This window comes from Lissotriton helveticus, chromosome 12 (assembly GCF_964261635.1).
Source record: "Lissotriton helveticus chromosome 12, aLisHel1.1, whole genome shotgun sequence".
Classification (NCBI taxonomy): Eukaryota; Metazoa; Chordata; class Amphibia; order Caudata; family Salamandridae; genus Lissotriton; species Lissotriton helveticus.
In genome coordinates, this window is record NC_136073.1 from 848,903,453 (window position 1) to 848,929,163 (window position 25,711).

A 25,711-nucleotide genomic window follows, 5' to 3' on the forward strand; every position below is an offset into this window, starting at 1 on the left:
GCACCATGTTTTCGCAAATTTTTCTTGGGGGTGCAAAAACAAAAGCTAAGAGCTGTCTGTTTGTAACACACAACAACTTTTAAGTATCTGTAAATAAACTGTGCAAATGTTTCAAAACATATCAGCAGTTAGGAAACCACAAATGGACCACTTGTTTGTACTTTAGAAGTGTGCTGGATCAAAATAATCAAGACACTTTACTTGGTGATGTTAAAATGATACGTATTTGCTGAACCCTCATTTCCACACTTTAGTATTTGTGTGCTATATAGTTTTATCAGTAAAACTGCAGGTTGGCATTTTGCTTCCATTCAATGGGAAATGTTCTGTATGTAAAAGACAGTTCCTCTTTCTGTCCCACAATAATGCCTAAACTGTGTATACAGTTTCTAGTCAGAAGCACAAATCTGTGCATCAATGAGAATCTGCAGTTTAGAGCTCACAGAAATGAAACGGCCCAAACAGTATACTATTTCCAATATACAGCTAAAATAAGGAGGGCTGATCTATGGCTAGCCCAGGGCATTGTATAGTGATGCCAACTCCTATCTAACCACTTTGACCCACAATAATACCATAACAATCAGCAGTGCACAACCAATTATAGCTCATGCGGTCTGGTTAATAACTCCTGTTTCCTGCTTAATGCTCTTACCCTCATACAAGACCTCTCCACTATAATAATAATAATCCACATTTGTATAGCGCACAATCACCCGTTAGGGTCTCTAGGCGCTGGGGGCCGTCGGGAAGATTAAGCAAGCTATTGCCCAGAGTCACATGGTGCTGGGCTAACCTGCCGCCGGGGATCGAACCCTGATCCCCAGATTCCAGCGTCAGTCACCCTGGCCGCGGCGCCACACCTCTCCCTATGGATAAGACTATGGGTCTTATCCATCACTCAATACTATACCAGCCCCTCCCTATACCGGTCATCACCAGCTGGACAGAAATGGAATGCTTGAAGCGTTCTGACACATAAAGCAGGCCACTTGGAGGACTGGACTCTACTTCAGCACCGCAGGTCCTAATTAGCTGCAACCTATTCATGCCACTTTACATCTCACAATGTCTATCCGAGCAGATCTTCCTGACCATTTCTCTCACCAAACATGGCCGCTCAGGACCATGAATTGTAAACAAAACATCAGCCTGGACAACCAAGTGCAGTAACCATATAAATAGATTAGCATATGAAATACCACAAAAAGACCTGCACAGTTGCTCAAAGCTGCACGCATACCGAAAAACTGTGAAGTGCACGATTATCTCAATCCAATATAAACTTATTTTGACTTGTACTTAAGTGGTTGTCTATTTACTTACTTAAATACTATTCTGCAACCTCTTCTGATGCGTCTGTAAAACTTACCTTTTATCCCGAAGTTTTGTCCTGAATTTTGACCTTCTGTCCTGAAATTTTGACCTGAATTTTGACCCTTTGTCCTGAATTTTTACACCCAGCGTCCTGAATTTGCACCCATGCCAGTTAGTCACCCTACTGCCTTGTGACTTCTAAGCACTCTAATAAAGGGCGTTACTTTTACCCATGTCATTAATTCTAGGGTTTCGACCTAGAAAGGATGAATGTCTTAGCCAATATGATTATAATGGCAGCCTTCAGGTTGTCAAGACGGCCACGTTGGTGAAATCCATCTTTACGAAGAGCTCATTTACACCATTCACTGAACACACAATGCGTTCTCCACTCTAGTACTTGTGTGTTCCCCGGGCTTCTCGGTTCCCGAGAGACGTAGAAAGGAATAAAGGACAACTCCACTCTAGCGCCACCCACACCGACATAGCCATTATTTCCTGGGCCCTAATACCAGGAAGGAAATGGGGCCCCTGGGCACTGTTTGAAGTGTGAAATATAGTAATAATCAGCGTTCAGTGGGCCCCTGTGCCACTGCACCTGCTGCACCAATGGGAGGTACGTCCCTGGCTATGCACAATCTGTCGACATTGGAGGAGGGGTACTACTAACGTGCACCCATATGAAATATAGCAATACTCAGGGTTCCATAGGCTCTTCTGATCCCTGGTGCCACTGCACCTGCTGCACCAATGGAAGGTATGCCCCTAGCCATGCACCATTTGTCAGCAATGGAGGTGTCAGTATTACTGACGTGCCCCCATATGAACTATAGGAATACTCAGGGTTCGGTAGGCTCCTCTGGACCATGGTGCCACTGCACCCGCTGCACCAATGAATGCCATGCCCATTCACCTTTTTTTAGCAATGGAGGGGGAGTATTACTGACGTGCCTCCATAACCTGTACCCGAGGACCATTTGTAGTGAAACGTGACCATTAATGTGGTAACCCCCTGACTGGCACCCTGCCACCTTGCAACAGTTGTTATTGCCAAACGGACTAGAGTAAACCTTTCATGGTTTACTTCCGGGTACATGAACCATGCGTCATTGCATCCAATAAGACTTTAAGCAGAACCCACGGCACTTTCTGTGCTCAGAGGCCCTGTGAACTGCAACACATTTAGGTTAGTGAGGGTAGCCAGGGGTAGAACCTATTCCTCCGAGCTTGCACTACACTTTCTACCCCCGGTCACGAGGACAGCCGCAGGAACAGAAGATACACATGGTGGCTCTAAAAGTCCTGTGCTTGACCTTCCGCCAGGCCTTCAGAAGCAAAAAGATGTGGGGAAGACAAGGAGTAGGTGGAGAGATAGACCTAGGAAGACAAACCTTATGACGTCATTGCGGGGCAGGGACGTGAGATGTCACTTCCACTATCCCTGGCAATCTGATGAATCGAAGGTATGTGGATCAATGCTGAATGTGTCGGGCAACGCTGGTGATATATTCATCAATGGTCCACATACCTTTTGGAGACCATCAACTTTTTTGTAACCTTTTAGATTGTCAAACCGGCCCTTCAGAAGCACTGGGTCCCTCTAGTCAGCCTTTACTCATCTCCCTGGAAAGATATTGGCGTGACGGCCTCCTGATGAAGGCACTATTGCCGAAACGCGTATAGTCACTACATCTTCAAGCCTTCCACAATATGATTCATGCCCTTTTTGAAATATGGAATGTATAATGAAGGCTTCCTGCCTCTAGTCCAGATAAAACAAAACTCATTGTCAAATGTAGATACTGTTTTGTATATTGTATGTTTATCAACATGGCTCTGTCATTAGCTAGTTTCTTGTACTATTGTTAATGACAGTTTTATTTAAATTGTACAACAAATCTTATACCATTTTCTATTCTAGCGTGTTTCCTAATATTGTATAAATAATCATGTTATTTCTGATTAGACAAATCTTTGTCTTACTGTTCACTTTTGCCCAAATTTGTATCGTGATATGTTTACTTGATATCTACATGCCAGCATACTGATATGAAAAATATCTTACTCAAATATATTTTCAAATTGACCGTTGTTTCTCCCTGCTCTTGGCAAGTCATTTGTATGCAGGGGGCGGGGGGGGCTTTTTTTCTAAAATAATTGCAGAGTAAAGTGGCACAAACCGTGGCCTCATTGTCTGAAGGATTTGCAGCTTGATCAATTTTTCTGTGTGATCGTTGGCTCCTGGCTAGGCACATAAGTCCTGCCTCTATGTCTGCCCTCCAAACTTCCCCCATCCCTTCTAATCCTGAGGGAGGCACCATACCAGAGGAAATATGCAACATTTATGCAGCTCGGTGCCAGGCATTCGCCAGCTTCTGCGTCCGGAGCAACATCTGGGAGGGGATCCAGAACCGGGCAGGTGACCTAATGCAGGAAGCATGACTTGCCGATTACCCAGTAAATGAGGCGTGTAGACACATCGCGTGATTACCCATCACCGTGGCCACCAGTTCCCAAGCACGCAGCACTAATATGAGCAATTTGAAGAACATTGAATCATCTGGTGGAAAAGAAAGCAACTGCTGGAGTCAACCAAGCATGGCGATGGGGGCCTAACAGGTTCTAGAGAGGCAAGAGCACATCACAGTGACATGCCCATCAGGGAAGTTCGAAGTCAAACTCTGTGCCATCGGGGCTATCATGGGGCAGTGCCTTAGGCACCCATTCCCAAGGTGGAACCAAGGGACCGGCCAGCCACTGGTGCCCACAGCAAAGAAGGAAAGGAGAGGACCACGCCTAAACACAGAAAGATAGACATGCATGTGTCACTTAGCTTCCATCCACATCACCCAAGTAGTAGTAAAGCTAACACGCTTGTTAGTGCTTCCATAGTTTGTGCAAACTCACTCATCACCATGGAGTGGATTGATCACGAGCACACTCATCACAAGCGTGCAGACGTGCAAGCAAAAGGCAACGGTGGAGATGACTCAATTTCACGACTTTGACTTGGAAAGTGTTTGCGGCTGATTCCGGCTCCTGCGGCAAGTTCATCCTTCCCCTGCTTTGTGTGACGCTTCCTACAACTCCCTATCTGAGCAGCTCACATGGTCCCAAGAAGCATGAAGGTCTGTCATGAGACACCAGTGTAGTTGAACACCCACTGGAAGAGGTGAGGGTACCTGCCCCTCTGAAATGGGTGTGCATTAGTGTAACCATAGGCATGTGAAGGCCACTATACAACAGTTTCACTAGTCACGGGCACGCTTGATCATGCTATGTCATGTTGTGTTGTTCTTATAATAGTGCAATTCAGACTTACTACGGCATGAGGTCTTTAACTTGTTCTTAGCTGCAGGTGTGAGTTGCCACACTGACGTCATCATCAGATTTGCCATTGGAAGCGGGTCTTTCCTCATAACCTAGCGCGATGTGATGCGATTAGACCCGTGCTAATGAGGCTGTGGCCAGAAAGCGATCATTAAGAGAATCCAGGTTGCCCTATTGTTGCCCTGGCATTGGTTCTTGATTCATAAGTGGGTCCAGGTTGCTTGCCACAGCAGGAAGCCACGAGCTTTGAAAGTACATTTAATCTTCCTGTAACTTGGGTATTACAAGCTGCACATGTGTGCCGTCTATAGCCACTGCAAAGGGTTTACACTCTGGCAGCTGGTTGTCTTCCGAAAATGGTGCAAAGCACAACAATGTGTTAAACACTCAAAGTGCAACCATCCAAGAGTGTGGAGGTTTCCACTAGGCCCGGATTAAAAGTCCAATTACGCCGGCGTAATTTTGTGAATTTCGCATTACACTTGTGAAAAGCGGCCATTGCTTTAGCTGCATAATTACGTCTCCGTTCCTGGCAGATTTATGTCGTAGGTGTGCATGAACAAAGCGAACAACCAGAATGTGAGTGGCTTTGCTCGCGGAAGTTGTGTTTTACCCACAATTTGTTTAGTGCAAAATGCGTGCTCGCTTCAAAAATTGACACAGAGACGAATTTCAAGCTGAAATACAGTTCTAAATGACGGATTTGCATTTTGCGTAATTACACATAATGTTGCATATTTTTCCAGAAATTTCACATAATTATTCAAAGCAAATTATGTGAATTTTGCCTACCCCTAATTTCCACCCTTGAAAGGGAAGGTTTCGGAGGGTCACAGAAAATGTCCCAAATTCAAATTTCAGAATCTGTCGGCAAGGGGTGACGGGGATAACCATAGGGCCCGAGCCACATTCTGGATTCCCAAGGCTAACTGGAGTTTATTATTGCAGTCCAGTGGTACTTTTAAACCATGCTATCTCTGGGAACAGAGGGGCTTGAGGCATGGGTCTAGTGGTGCCTGAATCGGATGAACATGTCTCTAACAATGGGGAATAACCCCAAGCTCTACTGCGAAAGTTAAAAAAAAATGTGTTTGTCTCAGACTGGAAAAGGGGTTACAGGGACTCCCACAAAGTCAAGGAATTGTCTAGGAGTCTCTTCAGAAGAAAGGCCACAGATGGACACAGCATGTAGATTTTGCCCCACCTCCACAGTGTCATTTTCAGGCCACCTGTTGGGAAAGTCATTGAATTGTATTACACATGTTCTGCTTACTCGAGCCTGCATGATGCCAAACAAAATTGATTTATACCTTAACTTTCAGAAACTGGGTCAAGCTGCTGAAATATGTCTTGCAAAATCCTAAAGATGACACTGGATGCAGAAAGGATCAGAGACAGAAGTGGAGGGTGTGGTGAGGATAAAAAAATAAACCGAGGTGAAATAAAGAAAGAACTTGTTTGGAACTTACCGGCTCCAGGAGGGGTCATCCGCCTTCACCAGCACCAGCACTGCTCAGCGCCACTGGGTCCCTGACGTTGTGGTCGCCCCCGCCGCTGTGCAGCGCCATCGCACGGCCGCGGAGCGGAGCGGACCACAACTCCCAGCGTGCCTTGCTGACCGCCCACTTCCTGCACAAGCGCCGGGAGGCGCTACAAAAGGCGACAGCACCCGCAGGGGAGCGGGGAACTTGTTTGGAACTTACCGGCTCCAGGAGGGGTCATCCGCCTTCACCAGCACCAGCACTGCTCAGCGCCACTGGGTCCCTGACGTTGTGGTCGCCCCCGCCGCTGTGCAGCGCCATCGCACGGCCGCGGAGCGGAGCGGACCACAACTCCCAGCGTGCCTTGCTGACCGCCCACTTCCTGCACAAGCGCCGGGAGGCGCTACAAAAGGCGACAGCACCCGCAGGGGAGCGGGGAACTTGTTTGGAACTTACCGGCTCCAGGAGGGGTCATCCGCCTTCACCAGCACCAGCACTGCTCAGCGCCACTGGGTCCCTGACGTTGTGGTCGCCCCCGCCGCTGTGCAGCGCCATCGCACGGCCGCGGAGCGGAGCGGACCACAACTCCCAGCGTGCCTTGCTGACCGCCCACTTCCTGCACAAGCGCCGGGAGGCGCTACAAAAGGCGACAGCACCCGCAGGGGAGCGGGGAACTTGTTTGGAACTTACCGGCTCCAGGAGGGGTCATCCGCCTTCACCAGCACCAGCACTGCTCAGCGCCACTGGGTCCCTGACGTTGTGGTCGCCCCCGCCGCTGTGCAGCGCCATCGCACGGCCGCGGAACGGAGCGGACCACAACTCCCAGCGTGCCTTGCTGACCGCCCACTTCCTGCACAAGCGCCGGGAGGCGCTACAAAAGGCAACAGCCCCCTCCGCCTCGCGGACGCGCGCGGGCGGCGCCGGGCGGAGCCCGGGCAGAGGGCGGGCCGTCTGTGGCCGTCAGGGGCTGACAGAGGCTGGGCCGGGCCACGTCCCTTACTCTCCACTATCTGTAAGTACACCTGCCTAGTGGAGCCCACATCTTGTGCCCCGCAGTATGCCGACCCGCTCAGGAAAGCCCATCAGGAGTGAAGGTGATAGGGGGTTAAAAGTCGCTAGCCCTGTGATAGGAACTATGGACCGCTTTATCACCAGGGTGGCGGCGGTGATTGACAAGGAGATTGCTATGTCAGAGCGGCGGCTATCAGAGGTATACCTCCCCTCAAGACGTTTATCCTTGGGGGTTGCTGCCCAGTCGCCTACACTGATAAATGCCCGGTCACAACCTGTATCTCCACCTAGTGGGCCTAGCATCTCCACCGACCCCCCCTTGCTGGCTGGTATAGAACTACATATAGAGAGGCTGGAAAACCTCCTGGTTGAACATACATCTATGGTTACCGTGGAAGGCGGCGGTCTTAGCAGGCTGCCTTCCCCTTCACCCCTACCCCTAAGCTGTCCGCACGAAGCCACCGAGGATTCTTTCTCATTAAAATCACTCACCTCCTTAGTAGAAAGCCCAGTAGGGGAGCCAGACAGGGTACCTACCAACTCCCAATCTCCTGACATTAGCCAGGGACTCAGGCCCCCAAGTAAAAAACAACGAAAGCGCAAAAAGGGTAGGTTAGTAAGACAGGCTGCTCTTTATCAAAGAGCAAGAAAGTTAGCTGGATCAGGGATGAGAAACTTAAGGGACGGGACCGTAGAAATTGAAGCTGACAAAGAAAGGGATCCTATGACCTCTCCCAAGGGGCTACATACTGGTGATAGTACGGCTAAAGCTCCTAATTCCACCGACCCAGTAGTAGCCAGTCATATCCTTGAGAAGATATATAGCCTCTTGAATCCTTTAGTAGCACAGGTTAAGGGGCTAGGGAATCGGATAGACAAACTAGAACAATCAACCCTTGATGGGTTTCATTCACTCAAAACTACAATTAAACAACTAGCTAGGATGAGTGAAAACAAGGACAAGGTCATAAAGGGGAATGAGTTGTCATCCCAGAGAGATCCCATAACCCCTTTAGGTACACTTAAAGCTGGTTCGAGCAATCCATTAATCCCACCTCCTAAATCTCCTCCTCGTCCCAAAGCGGGACAAAAAGACAAGGGTTTGCCCAAACATCAGGAGCCTGTTAAAAATAAACCAATCCCTCCACCACTAAAACAGCCACAGGCAGGTAGCGGCCAAATGGAAGGTCCCCAAAAAAAAATGGGCACACTGAAGAAACTCAATGGGGCGCTGGTAGGGGAAACCCATAGATCTGCATCTCAATCTATGGCCCCATCCACTACGTTACTGGTCCCTAGAAAACTAGTACGGAGGACTCCCCCAGTAAACCTCCCACCTGACTGTCAACCATTTGTTGTTGTCCTGGTTAATGTGCCCCCTCTAAAAGAGGGCCAGTTGGAAAACCACCAGTCACTTAAGAATAAGTGTATCCACTGGCTAAAAGCAAATAGGCCAATTTCGCCAGGTGTGGATGGTATTATTTTAGGTGTTCGCAGAGTGGGGTGGGTAGGCCAGGGGAAGAAGACTCAGGAGGGGGATTGTATAATTATAAACTTTCAAGATCCAAGAGTAGTCCCCTCGATTTGTACCCCTAATACATGCATGGGAGCTCCAGGGGTTAAAGTAGTGGATCTCTCTTATTTTTACCCTAGTCAAAGTATTGTCCTAACTGGAGGAAGCTTAACTTCCCCTGTTTCTGTACAGAATTGGGCTGGGGCCACAGGAGGCTTAAGGGAGAATCATTTGCGGCAACTAGAGCCTAACTGACTGGAAGCTGAGAGTAGTGTGGAGCTACCGGGAGTGTCACCCACCCATGTAAGCAGGGCAGGGGGGATGGCAGACCCGCTGACAATTCCCCAAGAACCCGGTATACCCCAGCCACACATGAGTAGGACCACCGCTAGGGACTCTCTTGCGCCCAGCGACGCTCCAGCTGCGACGGACCTAGTCTTTAAGGTTTGCAGTTGGAATGTCGCAGGGATTGCAAGAAAACTGGATATACCGGAATTCATTACATGTGTTGACGATCACACCCTGTGTCTCTTCCAAGAGACATGGAGCTTGGTCCCGGTTCATAGGGTGGGTTTTTCCTCCTTTTCTTCCCCTGCTCAGGCTTCGGTATCAGGGAGAGGGCGACCTTCGGGCGGCCTACTCATATGGGTTGCAGCCTCTTTAGATTGCAGAGTAGTGGAGTTCCCCACAGGTTGCCCGGACATTCAGAACATTACCCTAATAGATCCAAGGGGAAGAACAGTTTTGAATATCTATAATATTTACGCCCGGGGAACCAAGGGTGGGAGGAAGTCTTCTGTAATATCTCTCCTCGAGTCCCTGCTAAAAAACACCCCTCATAAGACACGTACAATGGTGGCGGGTGACATGAACTGTACGTTCGAGCCCCTGGGCTCGGACGTCGCCACCGATCAGGACGAGGATGATGCTAGGTTGGGGGTTCCGGTTTTGGATATCCCTCCGATCAGAAGGTGGACTGAAGTGGCGCTCCAGATATACTCCCTGACCCTGGGATTTAATTTAAGGGCAGCAAATGGGAGGACAACCTCAGATAGGGGGGGTGCACACACGTATAATAGGCCTGGACACACCTCTAGGTTGGATTATATCCTAATAGATGTGTGTCTATGGTCCTTTGTAAAGGACATGCAGGTGGTACATACGACGGAGAGTGATCACAATTCCCTCTCCCTGAGTATGGATCAGTGGTGGCGCCCCCTAACTAAGGACAACATTTACCCGGTCGCCGTACCCCCGGATCTGTCCGAAGTCTCCCATTGTGGCAGACGAATAAAATGGGCAAAATTGATTCTCTCTGAGGGAAAGGTAGGGGAAATCTTAACCCTTTTAAATCAAGTGGTAACAGATCTTAGAAACCCATTAGAGGGGGCAGGTAGAGCGAGTGGACTTTTTCCCTCCCTGGTTGAAGCCTTATCTAGTGTGTTTTTATCCCATCCTATCAACTTGGGAAAAAAAACATTTAGAAAACCTGCTGAGGGTTGGTACACCAAAAAATGTAGTTCTTATAAGGCCAAACTAGTTGAGGCAGTTAAACGCAAATCCCGTACTGAGATACAGGAAACAAGGAAGGCCTATAACAAATCCCTTAAGATTGCTAGGCAGGAGTGGGAAGACAAATTTTGGGAGGACCTACTTCAGGCTAGTAAGGGTAGGGATTCTAGGGCCTTTTGGAATCTCATAGGCACACGGAATAAACCAGATGCATCTGTGAGACCCTGCAATATCCCCCCGCAACATTGGGTAAACCACTTCGGGTCCCTTTACCTCCCCCCAGAAGGGGAATTAAATGCTGGGAGGGAATTTAGATTAGCAGTTGTCCCCCATGCATACGATTTCTTCACTCCCTTAGAGATTGAGGGGGTCATAGGATGGGTGGCCCCGCGCAAAGCACCGGGTCCAGATGGTCTCCCTGGGGATCTTATGAAGGCTTACCCAGTAAAGTGGGGTAGGATCATTGCCGCCCTCCTAAATGACATCATGATGGGAGGGGCAGTGCCTGAATCCTGGAAGGGGGCGGTGGTAGTCCCGATCTACAAAAAAGGGTGTAGGGAAACCCCGGGAAACTACCGCCCCATAAGCCTGATAGACTCCACCCAAAAGATAGCTGGTAAAGCTGTCCTTGGAAGGATCTTACATTGGGTGGAGGAAAACAAAATCCTATCAGAATTCCAGGCAGGTTTCCGGGCTGGTATGGGGACCATTGAGCAGGTGTTTAGGTTAGCTCTCCTGGGGTGGAAGGTTGTTGATCTGGGCAAAGGCAGTCTTTATTTGGCTTTTATAGACTTGAAGACTGCCTTTGACCTAGTCCCCCGGGAAGAGCTCTGGAGGGTACTCAATGAGTTGGGAATACCTCCTTACATCTTGTCCCTTCTCATTAGTCTCCATGACCATACCTTTGCGCAGGTCCGCTGGGGCAAAGACGGAGAACTCACTGAGAGGATCCCAGTGTCAAGGGGTGTTAGACAGGGATGCGTCTTGGCGCCCACCCTATTTTCACTTTATGTGAATGGGGTGGTAAAACATCTGCAAAAAGAACCAGCCGACGCCCCCTGTCTCGGAGGAGTCCGTATCCCCACATTGCTTTTTGCGGACGACACGCTTCTGATCTCCAAGACTCCCCAAGGCCTGCAGAAATTGCTAACGCGTTTCCAGGAGTTTTGCGCTGCTAAAGGGTTAATTATAAACGTGGCCAAAACAAAATACTTAGTCCTAAATCCTCCCAGGAAACTTGGCCGTCCACCTACACTCAACTCAGTGGCCTTAGAGAAAGTAGCCGAATTCGATTACCTCGGTATTCGGATTACGGATAGGATGTCCTGGGCAAACCACATTGAGAAAATGGTCCTAAATCACAGAAGAGTAGGAGGAGCACTTGTGAGGGAGTTTTTGGCCTCACCTAGGAGATCGCTTTCCCCAGTAATTGACATCTACAAGGCTAAAGTAGTGGCATCAGCCTTGTATGGGGCTGAGCTGTGGGGCCACTGCCGATTGGATGCCCTAGCGATAGCGGAGACCAAACTCCTAAAATCTATTATTTCCATTCCTCTGAGCACGCCATCTGTACCAATGCTGTTGGACACGGGCTGTAAGAGCATCCAAGATCAGGCTCAGCTTCGCCCTCTCCTATTGTGGACACGAATATGGAGGGGTGAGGACTTAAAATCCTACGCCGATGGCTTGGGGGAAATAATGAGTTTGGGGGGTTGGGCCAAAATCAGATGGCTGAGCGAAACCAAGAAGCTCCTGGAGAAGATTGGTCTTGGGGATTGTTGGACTTCACGCACAGCCCCTCCTAAAGAAGCTGTTAAAGCGCTCTTTTGGAAGTGGACGGCGGAGCGCTTAATCACAAACTCGAAGCACTGCAAGTCCACGGTCTCATTTTTACAAACTAAAGACATTGTGGCCTTTGAACCCTATTTGGACCTGATCACACTCCCATTTGATCGTGCCCTGTATTTTAAATTTAGAGTTGGATCCCTCCCGCTAGGAGCTGTGGTATCAAACTGGACATCAGTGGCCCGCGCCTCCCCGTATTGTGCTTGTTGCCCGAACAGGGTTGAGTCTATTGCGCATGTTATATTTGAATGTCCGGATTATGCCAGGCCCCGGAGGTATTGGTTGAAACCCCTCTTTCAAATCTTGGGTACTCGTAGCCACCTAGTCGCCTTGCGCATTTTAATTACTGACACTTCCCCCCCCATTGTGTGCGGAATTGCTAAATTTTTAAAACAGTTTTGGCTTATTCGATGTAAGAGACTGTCAGTAGCGATTTAATTCTTTTCTTAGCTAAGTTATTTATCGGGCGCTTTATGTCCTTTTATTCGTTTTAAATGAGTTCTCTATACTGACTTCTTAAAGCTATGTCTTTTTGTATTTTGTATTGATGTTTTGTATATGTGCTTATAAGATATCTTGCATATCGAATAAAAGCTTATGACTACTTTTCCATCTGGGCTCCTTAAAGGCGAGAGCACTGAGTAATCACCCACTTTGCCCATGCCCCCAAACGTCTCTTAGATAAGTCAGGCAGGGTTGAGGTGGAGTTGGTTAGGAGAAGTGTTTGTGGTTCTACCAGTCGTGTAAGGTGTTTCATGTACTGTTGGGAGTGAGTATAGCACAGTGTGTGTCTGTAGCGTGGTATAGTGAGGGTGCAATGGCATTGTCCTTTGATGCTGTGTCCCTGCACCAACATGACAGTTGTGTGTCTAAGGGTGCATCACTGTGTACTCTTGGGCATCTGACCTGCCTGGCCGGGAGTGCAGGCGGCCCTGAGTCTTCTGCACAGTTAGGTACACTAGGGGGCCCATTACTGGGACTGTGTGCAGTGCTCTAGGTAAGGATTGGGCTGTATGTTCAGATACTTGAGACATTTCAGGTAGGGTTGATATTGTGCTCTGCTTGTAAGGGGTACACTGCGAGTTGCCCGAAGTTCCAGGACTGGGATTTGCAATAGTTGCAGGTAAGGATGAGGTCCAATGTCAGTGTCATGAGGTTCCAGTGCAGGGAGTACAGCCGGTGCTCCTAGTAGCACTGGGTGTGTGTATTGTCAGATATCCCATGGGTCTTACTACAGGGATTGCAAGGTGCTGCCCGTAAGCATTGGGTGCATTCAGAGAAAGCTACCCTCAGGGTTGCGGCACTGAGGTACTAAAGGTATGGATCGGGGTGCATGGGGGTGCATTGTCAGATACACCCGCTGGTAAGGATCGAGTGCATTGGGGGCTCTAGAGAGCCCGGCCGCAAGATGGCCGCTCACCTGTGAGGCTCTGCCGGAGCTAATAATCCAACATTTATCTGCACATTCAGGAGGCATCGAGGCCTCACGAGCTGCAGGTAAACCTAGGGGTGCATTATGAAAAACTCTTGGGGTTGCACTCAAGGCTTGCAGGACTCACTGCAGCTAAGGTTTGTGTACATTGCAATGGTAGGCTCTCAATGGCTCTAATGCAAGCATGGAAAATAGTAAAAGGCAGTGCTGGGGTCCAGTGGGCCTCTTATATTGCTGCACCCAGTGCTGCTGCTGCAATAGTGATAGCTAAGTCCCTGTATGCCGTGAATGCTGCAGGTACAGATTGGGGCACATTGTCATATGTGCTTGTACTTCCTTCCTGGGCTGGGTTGCAACAGGTGCAGCTGGCAGGAGTGGGTGCATTGGTGCATTCTTTTGTGGCTCCATTAATGGGTTTCTGAGGGCACTGCTGATAGGACTGCTGCAAATTCTCAGGTACCCACCAAGAATTGAGTATTATTATTACAGGGATGCTGGAGTTTGGACAATGTGCATTGTCAGATGCACCAATATTTCATTGGTTGCTGTGGGTGGTTAGTGCAGTGTCAGGTACGCGAGGTCCAGAGGGTGCTGCTGGTGGGATTTGGTGCACTGACACATATGTTATGTTATGTTATGCTATGTTATGTTATGTTACAGAAGCTTGCTATAGAGCTGTGACTGGCACCAAGGGGACATCTTGGCGCTTGGATAGCAGATCAGATAAGCGAGCAACCATTAAAACAGCCAAGTCTTGAGATGTCTTTTAAAGCCTAAAAACTCAGTGCATGTCCTGGTATGGAGGAGGAGCTTGTTCCAGTGATGGGAGCAAGATACGAACAGGACCGACCGCCGTATTTTATCGTTTGAATGTGACGTGGGTGGAGGAGAAGCTGGCTTCTTGATTTGAGATTTATTTGGGGAAGATAAGGGACCAGTTTATCCTGCAGATATTTAGTTTCTTTGCCTGACCAAGTTTTATAGGTCAGACAGAGCAGTTTAAAATTTGCTTTTTTCTTTACGCGGAGCCAGTCTAGGGCCCCGAGCAGGGGGACTGAAGGTGTGCCCGGTGGCTGGTTGTTAGCCAGTTGGGCAGCAGTATTTTGTACCACCTGCACCTTCGATTGGAGGGATTTGTTAGATGCTACAAGTAGCGTATTTCCATAGTCCAGGTGACTGATTATCAGCGCCTGGACCAGGGTTTTCTGGGAGGTCAGCGGGAACCACTGGAATACCCTTTTAAGAGGGTGCACTACCCCAAAGCACGCGCCACAGGCTGTCACTTAATCTTTCATTGATAATTTGTTGTCGAACAGGATTCCTAAGTTTCTTACTGTGCTTTTGGGAGGGGGAGCTGGGCCAAGCTCAGGGGGCCACCAATCAGTTGTCCAAAGGGACTGCGCTTTTCCAAACAATACAATCTCAGTCTTGTCCCTTTTAAACTGAAGGCAATTCAGGGACCTCCACGTAGCAATTTTTCTCATGCATGTAGTAAAATGGAGTTTGACATTCTCTATGTTTGGCCCAAAGGAGATGACCAGTTACGTTTCATCAGCATAAGAAAGTATTTCAAAGCCACAGGACTTAGCCAACTGAGCAAGGGGAGAGGTGTAGATATTAAAAAGTGTGGGGCTCGGGCCGAGTCATTGAAGCACTCCCCTGCCCAGGGACAGAGTCTTAGATTGGAAAGGACCAAGAGTAATTTTTTGAGTCCTGTCCTTGAGAAAGTCAATTAACCAATGCAGTGCAGGGCCTTGAATTCCCATCTCACAGAGTCGTTGAATCAGGATGGGATGAGAGCCATTATCGAATGCCGCTGACAGATTGAGAAGAACTAGCATAGCTGGCGTACCAAAGGCTGAGAGAGTCAACTACCGCTACCAGGGTGGTTCCTGTACTGTGAGCGGGGCGAAAGCCCGATTGAGAAGAGTCCAGCAGGAGATGTGTCTCTAAGTTAGAAGAGAGTTGTCTATTGCCATGAGATTCGAGCAAGTTGCTGATCGAGGGCAAGAGAGAAATGGGACGGGATTGCCATGTGAATTTTTAAAGATAGGTATGACAAAAGCGGCTTTCCATTCCTTAGGCACAGTGGCTGATGATAGTCATTAGTTACAGGTGGTGTGAGAGAGGTTGATAGCAGGTCTGGGTGCCCTGGCTGCCTACAAGAATTATCACCATTGTTCAGTGGACTTCCATGATATGGCATGAATTAGCAGCCCTGCCAGGGTGAACAGTATGCCATGGATGGGCACCATTATGCAATGGATGCCCACAACACGCAGGGCACTCCATGACACCATGTTTAGACACCACTTAACCGTCTAATCCTATGTGATAAGAATGGCCACCATTCTCTTAAAATCCCCACTCTGTCAGATGAGCACCATTGTACCATGCATGCCACGTTTATGCTAGAACCACAATTTTACCAGTGCGTGTAATGGGCAACCTGCACTTGATGCTCACAAGTTGCCAGGAATTGCCACCATTGTAAGAGGACCAGCAGCTTACCAGTGTTGGCAATGTAACGTCATTTGAAGGATGCCCACAGTTACCAATGGTTGCCACCATTGTGTCTGGACTGGCATTTTATCAGGTCGTAGATGCCCACACCTTACGAACAAAATACCCACGTTATTGTGATGCCAGCATTGTACCGGTGATGGGCAGTGCATAATCGACCCAGTAAGTCTACAAGAGGGTGGGAGCTGGCAGCAACACTTGCGCCCCTCTGCACGCACACACTCAGAGGTGCACACTTGTGAATACACGCACAATGCATCAACAGTTGAGGCTTCTTTTCAATCAAAATTAACAGACTAACATGTTCACTTCTCAAATTCCATATTCAACTATACTAATATACTACCCAAATAACTGAATAACATATCTACTACTCAAATTACTTCATATTTATGCCGTACTAATTTTCAACACTAATCCTTTATGGGTTCCGGAGTGGCGTGCTACTCACCAGAAAAGCGCTTCAACACCCATCAGGGGTAACAAGTGCAATATGAATGCAAATCTTTCTTCCCCTTTTATCCCTTGGCTATCCTTCTCACTCCAAGTAACTGACTAATATCCACCACTGAAATTACTTCATATTTCACCATATTAATTCACCACTAATCCTTTATGGGCTTCCTGAATAGCGTGCGTCAACAAGCGCTATATAAATACAAACCTTTGTCCTTCTCTATCCTTCTGCTATCATTCCAAATCCAAATAACTGACTAACTTATCCATCACTTAAAATGTACTTGCATGTTTCACTATACTTATTCAACACTAATCCTCTATGGGTCTCGGAGTAGCGTGCTACTCGCCGAAAAAGTGCTTCAACGCCTCGTCATGGGTAGTAAGCGCTATATAAATGCAATTACAATACAATACCTGTGGTTCTAGCAGGGGTACGGTAAGTATTTAGTGCCTCAGATAATGTTGGGGTTCCATCACTGTTTTGCAGGGGGTGCTCCTGGAAGGCTTGTGGTGCATTATCTGCTTCCCTACTGCTCCTGGCTTTGGATTGCAGAAGGTGGTGTAGGTAGTGGTTGGCATATGGGACGGAACATTGGTCCTTGCCACTCCCCCATTGTTCATGGGGCACCCATGCCTGAATAGCTGTGACCTGTGGGAGTCCGAGGGCCGCCTTTCCACTTTTTACAGGGGGCCCATACTTGGTGCTATGCCACTGGTTGGGATACAATGTCTGATACTCCTGTGGATATGTTGTGTTGTGTTATGTTAACAGAGATTTGTAAAGCAATGTATTCCTTCTAATCCTGAGGTTGCAGAGGGAGCTACAGGGCGGTGGTGAGATGTGCTGGAGCGCTGGCACGAGATGTCATTAGATGGTTGGCACCAGGGCGATGCCCACCTGAACCAAGCCTGTCTCTTTCCTCTCACAGATCCTGTTCTGCACCCTGAACACCCACAAGGTGGACATGCAGAAGCTGTTGGGCGGCCAGATCGGGCTGGAGGACTTCATCTTCGCCCACGTCCGAGGGGAGACCAAGGAGGTGGAAATTACCAAGACCGAGGATGCGCTGGGGCTGACCATCACGGACAATGGGGCAGGGTACGCCTTCATCAAGGTAGAGACAAGTGGAGGCCTCACAGAAGATGCTCATGGCCTCGCTACCGGCCTCTGTCCTGCTCCCTAGCTCTGGCACTACAGTCGGTCCTGCCGCTTGTCTAGGTGCACCAACCTCTAGTGCGTGGGGAGACGTCCTTCTGAGCGGGTGCTGTGGGAGGGTAGTAGGGCTGGAATTTCTCTTTTCTCTTTAGTATCTCTATTCCAGGTTCCCTAATTCTAGGTGCCTCTATCAGATTTATAATTCTTAATTTGTAAAAATAAGTAGTGCCAGGGCTCTTCTTGGAAGGTCACTGCAGGCTGCACCACTCATAGCCCTGCCAGCGCTGCCAAGGACAGTACCAACACGACTGCTAACTATCGCACTAAACCAGTGTGACATTTCAGACTATTCCAGGTCCCCAATGTTAAAATAATGATGTGAGCGGCAGGTATTATTCATTTTTAATGTATATTGACTTAATAAACATGGTTGTTGTGCTCATCTCAAATTTAGACAGAGAGCACCACCATGTGGAGGACTGGCAATAGAGCTGGTGCTGATAATTATGTGCTGTTGCCAAGCACCGTAAACCACCGACTCAAATTAAGTACTACTTTGTGCCCAACTATGGTGCCTCTATTGTGGGCAGCATAGCCATCTCTGCACCTTTTCTACATTTGTAGCTCATCACCATGATTTGGAAGTCCAGGGTGGCTCTAGCCCCCGGGAGCAGAACATGTCCTGTCCCTATCGCCCTCCTTCCAGCTGATGGGGCTCCTACGGCCGGATGTGCACTATTCTGCGTTTGCAAATTCTGCAATTCTTAAAATCACAGGATTTGCAACTGCAAAATGTTTTTTTTTGCTATGAATGAAACCCATTCCGAATCGCAATCAGAAAGGGGGCGAAAGTGTCATCTTCACCTATTTGCAGATCATAACGCGATGTTTCAATGAACCATTGAAAAGTTACAGATTCCTCTAATGCGGTGTTACTGATTCGGAAAGGGGGAAAAGTTGGACACTTTTCCCTTTGGGAACAGGGTCAAGTGTCCTCGGCGGGAGAAATCAGTGGTCCCGGGAACCACTACCTGCTCTCCTGATGCATTCCCAAATGGGATATATATATATTTTAAAGCAGCCACGGCTCCACAATCATTCCCTTGCAGTTCCGTCCTTTGGGGAGTTATATCTGTTCCCTTACATTCTTGCCCAGGAAGGGCCACATCCGTTCCCTTACAGTTCTGGCCTGTGGAGGGCCACCTGCATTGCCTTAGATCCCCATCATGTGAGGGGTCACATACATTGCCCCTCATTTCCATCCTGTTGAGGGTCACACCCATCCCCTTACATTACTGTTCTTTGGAGGACTACATTCATTCTGTTACATTCCTCCCTTGTAGATGGTTGTATCCATTCCTTTACATTCCTGCTTTTGGAGGGCTCTGCTACAAAGAGAAAACAGGGAGACCGAATGAAGTAATTTATGGTAAAGCCTGGGAGAGCAGGAGACCCCATAGGACAAGTCTCTTTGGAAGTAGTTGGAGAAAGGGATATATCAATGGGGCCGGGGTCACCTCCCGTTCTTGTATAGCTAGACTCACAGTTGGGCTCCACCACCGCTGCACACGAGGAGGTGAGGGGTTGTTACTGGGGGAGCCATGATCCCGCTAGCCTTTTTTAGATTGTTTGCTATCATTTCGATTTTTCATCAAGTTTGCCCAAACTGTGCTAGGGGTTCTTAGGAGATGGTTGGGTTTAGGGCTGGGCAGTGCTCGAGGGGCTGTAAGCTTTTCTCAGGAGCCCACTGCCAGGGCTGCAATTTGCTGAGGTTGGTACCTTAATCTTGAGTCCACCTCATGCCTCTTTCTTCTACCACCGACCCTTCCTGTCTCTATCTCATGAATACTGAGGCTGCCTGGTCTTGATTCCACCTCATGCCCCTTTCTTTCACCATACACTTCCTGTCTCTTTATCCCATGAATACCGAGGATGCCTGGTCTTGATTCGGCCTCATGCCTCTTTCTTCCACCCCCTACACTTCCTGTCTCTTTATCTTGTGAATACCGAGGCTGTCTGGTCTTGATTCCACCTCACGCCTCTTTCTTCCACCTCTGTACACTTCCTGCCTCCTTAACCAATAAATACAGAGGCTGCCTAGTATTAATTTCACCTTGTGCCTCCTTCTTCCACCATCCTATATTTTCTATCTCTTGCTCTCCCTCTTTGATCAGGGCGGTATGAAGCGACATGCAGTTTCTTTTCAGGTTTTGGCATATGTTTGGCAGCCAAGGTGGGTGTTCATGTCTAAGCTTCAAGTCAAGCTTCCATGACATCTTGCTCTTCTTTGGACACTGTTACTGGCGAGTCTGTGGTCCTCTGGATGTTCTAGCTCTGTCTGTGCTTGTTCGTGTCTTCACCTCACCTAACTCCACCTCGTCCAGGACGCTGCGATGATGGATGGTATCGAGAGGCCTTTGTAGCTCATCCATGTTCAAGAATTTTCCTTTTTTAGCATCTCATTCTCTTGCTCCTTGGCTAAGGATACTGAATTTAACATTAGAATTAAGTATTTCCTAGATAGCTCTCTCTTTACCTAGCAACTTTGTTTGAGTATGTTTTGTTGTCCCTTTTTCTGAGGGCTCTGGCATGATGCGTACATGCCAATGGTCCTAATTCAGATGGGATTCTCCGAGCACTCAAGAAATTAGAGTTGAGGTCGTGGTTTCAACATATGTTCTTTATTAGACATCCATTTTGCCCTCACCAACACGTGTTTCGTTTATTGTTGGCAATGTTGCAGAAGACTTCATCAGGGCTTGTCTTCTTGTAATGTGTGCAAATAATTACAAAAGGAAGACAGATTGTCCTTGAGTGTTGTATCTTATGTAGCCCTACTATCGTGTGTAGAGTCTGGGGTGCTTTGTAGTTATAATACCTTTCTGTCTGAGGGTGAGTGCTCCCGTGTAAGCACTGGTATGTTGTGGCGTTCGCAATAGCTAGTACTTTGAGGGTTATAATTATCTCTATGTTCAGTGACGCCTCTTGTTTCGCCTCCTTCCCACCAGAGAATCAAGGAAGGGAGCATCGTTGACCATCTCTCAACCGTGAGCGTGGGCGACAACATTGAAGCCATTAACGACCAGACCATCGTAGGCTGCCGGCACTACGAGGTGGCCCGGATGTTGAGAGAACTGCCCAAGTCGGAAACCTTTACCCTACGCTTGGTGCAACCCAAGAGGGCCTTTGGTGAGTCATAGATTATGTATGTATATATTGAAACTTATATGTAGGCAATCCAACCCATGAAGCAATGAAATGATGCTCTCCCTGAATACGATTACGACCAGTACACTATGTTCTACAAAACGTGGATAAGCTGCATATGCAGTGACAGGAACCTATCATCATTGCATAAACTGGTAGTGTCATTAGAAGCCACGAGCAAAGGTCAAACTAGCCTTCAGCCAATGGGACGAGTACTGATTCCTGGTCTCTGAGCAATATACAGAATTTACTAGTCCCCACTTTATTTGTGACCCAACCTGCAAGGTGTTATTAGTAGTCAGTCACCAGCTATAGTAGTCAAATAAAACTACCACAATGCATTGGTTGTAATCCAAAAGATTGGACGATAGGGTGTTGTTTCACCTACATGAATGAAAAAAAGATGGCCGCCTTCCTCTTCTGATGATAATCTTGGCTTTTGGATGGGAAGGGGTTATAGTAGAGGAAGATAATTTACCAGTGTAGCAGATGTGTAAATGTTAGGTTGCAGAAACGCATGTTATGTAATCAGGTATTTCTTTAAAGGCACTGTTAGACTTGGCATCTTTGGCGTGGTTTCCATTCACTTTTTGCCTCGGCCTCCTGTATTTTTAATGCTGTGCTGGATTTCACTTTTGCTGGCTTAGATGCTTTGGGCACTTTGCCACTACTGATCAGTGTCAAAGTGCAAGTGCTCCCTCTGTAAATTGTTATGTTACAATTGGTTCTCCCTGATTGGCCTATTTGATTTACTGGTAAATCCCTAGTAAAGTGCTCTGAGTGTGCCAGGACCTGTAAATCAAATGCTAGTGGGCCTCCAGCACTGATTGTGCCACCCACATGAGTAGCCCTGAAAAGGTATCTCAAACCTGCCACTGCAGTGTCTGTGCACGGTTTTAAACTGCCATGTCGACCTGGCAAGTGCACCCACTTGCCAGGCCCTAACCTTCCGCATTCTTACATGTAAGACACCCTTATGGTAGGTCCAAGGTACCACCACCGGCAGGGTGCAGTGTATGTGAAAGGTAGGTCATGTACTGGTGTGTGTAGCATGTCCTGATAGTGAAATACTGCCAATTTCGTTTTCCACTATTGAAAGGTTATCTGTCTTGTAGGATAGAATGGAAAATACTTTGAAACATCTTACAAGTATAACTTCCTATTGGGACAAGATAGAGAAATACAGTTTAGGCTCTCTGAACTCAGAATTTAAAAAACACATCTTTTAGTAAAGGTGGTTTCTAAATTGTGTGTTGAAAAATGCCACTTTTAGACAGCAGGCATTTTCTTGCTTATCCATTCTGTGTGCCTCTGCCTGTTTGTGGATGGACTGTCTGGTTTTGGAGTAACAGGGGCTGTGGGTGTACATTCACTGTAGACAGCCACTGGGGTGGTTGGGGTGTGCCTAGCCCTTGCTGGATGACTCAGCGCTGAGCTGAATAGGTCTTGGCTGCATTTAGAGTAGTGGGAGGAGATTTCCTTGCACTTGAATAGGGCCTGTCTCCCTTCGCACAATGCTGTCTTCACCCTCTGTGGTCATACTGCACCAGTGAGGACAGAACTGGTTTGGACTGGGCTCAGAGACCCTTGCACAAAGAGAACAAAGACAAAATGGGGTATAAGTAGAAGACCTTAGACCCCAGAACTTTAGATCACTTCTGGACTCAAGAGGAACCTTTGCCAAGGTGAAGAGCTGAAGAGCTGTGAGGAGGAGTGCTGCCCCTTTGCTGTGTGATGTGTGGGGTTGGCCTGCAGTTGCTGTTTCTGCCAAGGAAAGGACAAAGACTGGAACTTTGCTGTAAACCTGCTTGAAGAAAAATCTCCAAGGGCCTGTGTATGCTGACCTCCTGTTCTGAAGTCCCAGGGACACAAAGACTTCACCCCCAACTCCCCTGAACTCTGCTGCTCAGAGTTCTGACCAGCCAGGAGGTGCCTGTTCCAGTTCTGGGCCTCTGGAGGTTGTTCTTGCTGTTGGGAGCTGGAAGAAGCCTCAAGAACTGAAGAAATTGACGCATCACTCTTCTTGCGACTGTTTATCCGAAGCAGCCCCACTGTGTGAGAAGAATCTCCACGCTTCGCCACACCACTGCAGAGACAACACAGCGCATGTCGCGGCTGCAAGAACCGACACAGCGTCGTTTGCCGCATCGATCGCCCTCGCATCCCAGATTTCCACGCATCGTACCTGTCCTGCAAGATTTCTCGATGCATCACCTGTGGACCAGAACCGTATTGGAGTCAACGCATCACTTCCCCATACAGTCCGAACTTGACGCATCACTTCTCCTGCCTGCAGCAGAACTGTCGCATCGCCTCCCCAAGACTCAGGAATTTACGCATCTCTCTGTTTCTTGACGCTTCCCATCTCTGTGGCTGTTTGGCCTTGTGAATTTTGATACATCTATAGGTACTTAGTGAGAAATCACACATCCATAGTTTTCTATGGACCCAATTACTTGAAACCTTTGAAAAGTCATATTCTTATTACCTGTATGTTGGATTTTTGTCATTTTTGGTCTTGTTGAGTTTAGATAAAGATACTTTATTTTTCTAAACTGGTGTGGTGTTATCACTGTGTTACTGTGTGTTTTGAGTACAAATACTTTACATATTGACTTTGGGATAGGCCTGTCTGCTCGTGCCAAGCTACCCAGGGGGTGAGCAGGGGTTATCTAAACTGAGTATCCCCTTACCCTGACTGGAAGCAAGGGCCCCCATTTGGACAAATGTAACTACTTCTGCCAACTAGAGACCCCCATTTCTAACAGGCACCAGTGGCGGCCAGCACAGATCGGTGAAGGAAGGGGGTAAATACATTTTTTTTTAAACTTTCCTTCTCGCCGCTTCTCTCCTCCTTGTCCCTCCGGCCAGAACAGGAATAAGCACCCAGGCTCCCCTGAGCCAATCACAATGCGGCAATGCAGCATTTTGATTGGTCTGAGCGCCGTGGTTCAGTGCTCAGATGGGGACTGGGGGCCTGGGCATGTTCTCCACCCAGGCAGTAATGCAGCCTGGTTGGAGAACATGCCATGTGACATGAAAGTTTGGCCGACCCGAGACGGCCGGCCAAACATTCATGCGCACTTAGGGAGGGAAAACCACTCCTCCCCTCCCCTACTCTGTCAGCAGAGCAGCCCCGCCTCGCAAAGCTGCGGCGCCCCCAACAGGAAAAACTAAAATGATAATAACATTGAGTTATTATCATTTTATTTTTCCTTACACTGCTGAGAAGCAGTGAGGCGACGCTCATCCGCCTTAGCAGAGGAGCCGCCATTGAAAGGCGCAACAGCTACTAGTGTGGAATCATGGTACTCTACCTGCCTGGAGTAATAACACGGACGTCCTTGTGATTTTGGTTCATGCACTATGGGGCTGTATCATTAGCTCGCCAGATTTCGGTTATGATTCCCAAGTCATGAAGAGCCCAGGTGCATCCTGATTCATTTGTTTTATAGATCTTGTGTTGACGGAGAAGCATTTTGGGTCTTTTGGCGATTGAGTCTAGTCAAGAGCTAGTTGTCTGGTGAGTAAGGGTTACTGTTTGCATTTTCAGTTGTAATATCATAAGCAACATTACGTTTGATCCCATTATATTCCTGGGAGATGATTGAGGCTGTGCATCCATGGGCGTGCTTGTATTGTTGGTGGAAGACACGGTCTCTTGATTTTCCTTGGTGTCCTGATGGGTTGGAGGCTTGCTTGAAAATTGGTTTATTTTGTATATGTCTTTATGCTTCATGATGGATGGATTGGCTATTGGCTGGCTTATCTGTGAGTCATCGGTCTGGCCCATGTCATTGCGGCTGCTGATAATCAACCAATAGGAGAGGATTTTTTGGTGAGAGCTTCCTTTTTTATATCCTGGGTGGGAAGGTCGATGGTATGGTTTACAGCAATTTTGACTTCTGTCTTTGTATGGACCGATAGTTGGCAGGCATGGTGTTTAGTGGCTTCTGCCTGTTCATATTCTTGGGGTGTTGGCTTTGGAGATAGAGGATAAAAGGAGGCCACTTTGGTATTTTGCACAGTTTGTGGAGTGTGCTCTTGTGTTTGCTGCATGGTTCGGGGACGAGTGGGTGGTAGGTTTTGTAATTGGATTGTGGGGAAGGTGAAGTTTCTTAGAGGGCTGTGTGAGAGGGGAGGGGGTCCGGGTGATATGGTTTATCGGCTCTGGGTCTTTCATATTCCAGGAAGATGGGGAGGGCGAGAATGTGACGTGGTAGGAGCAGTTGTCGGGGGCTAAGGAGGAGAGTGTGGTCAGCATCAGGTAAAGAGTGATTGACAGAGTGGTTGAGTGGGTGGGAGGTAAATGATTACTTATATGATAGTGAGCATAAGTAATAAGGAAATTGATGAGGGCCCCTTGGCAGAATGTGGCGAGGAGACCCATAGACCCTCATATCTCACAGATATTTATAAGCCTTGGGGCCCACTGAATGGCAGGACTTCCCAGAGCCACAGGGTCTACAAGGGTCTGCGCTACGCTACTGCTTTCACCACTCGCATCGCCCCTTAATATTACTGCCCCTCCTCCCTGTGATACACAATTCCTGGACTAAATAATGGAGTCCCCACACCCCACATCCAGAGCTCCATCCTCTCCCACTGTAGGCTTGGCACTGTCGCCCCACCACACCTCTTGAGTCTGTCCAGTGCTGTCTCTAGCTGCAGGGGGTGGGGGCTGATGGGGCCCGTACCCTGACTGTATTTGTCCCAGATCCCCACGTGTTGCACAACCAGAGCTGCTGCTTGTACCAGGAGATGATACAGAAAAACGGATGTATGATGTTACAACACATGCTTTTACCACGCATGCTGTTACAACGCAGTTTTTACAACGCAAACCTTTACAACGCATAGCGCTTTGGGGTGCTGGATAGTGAATAGTTTAATTTACTATTCCAACTCCAGTCCCCGTGGACACT

At 48.1% G+C, this 25,711-nt stretch overlaps 1 protein-coding gene across 1 annotated transcript in view; it reads left to right on the forward strand.

Moving 5' to 3' along the window:
• Positions 1-25,711, forward strand: part of GIPC3 (GIPC PDZ domain containing family member 3) — a 62,459-nt gene that overhangs the window by 14,339 nt on the left and 22,409 nt on the right. The window contains exons 2-3 of the mRNA XM_078670873.1: positions 17,353-17,538; positions 20,588-20,768. Of these exons, the coding sequence (XP_078526999.1) occupies positions 17,353-17,538; positions 20,588-20,768 (367 nt within the window). The remainder of the gene's footprint in view (positions 1-17,352; positions 17,539-20,587; positions 20,769-25,711) is intronic.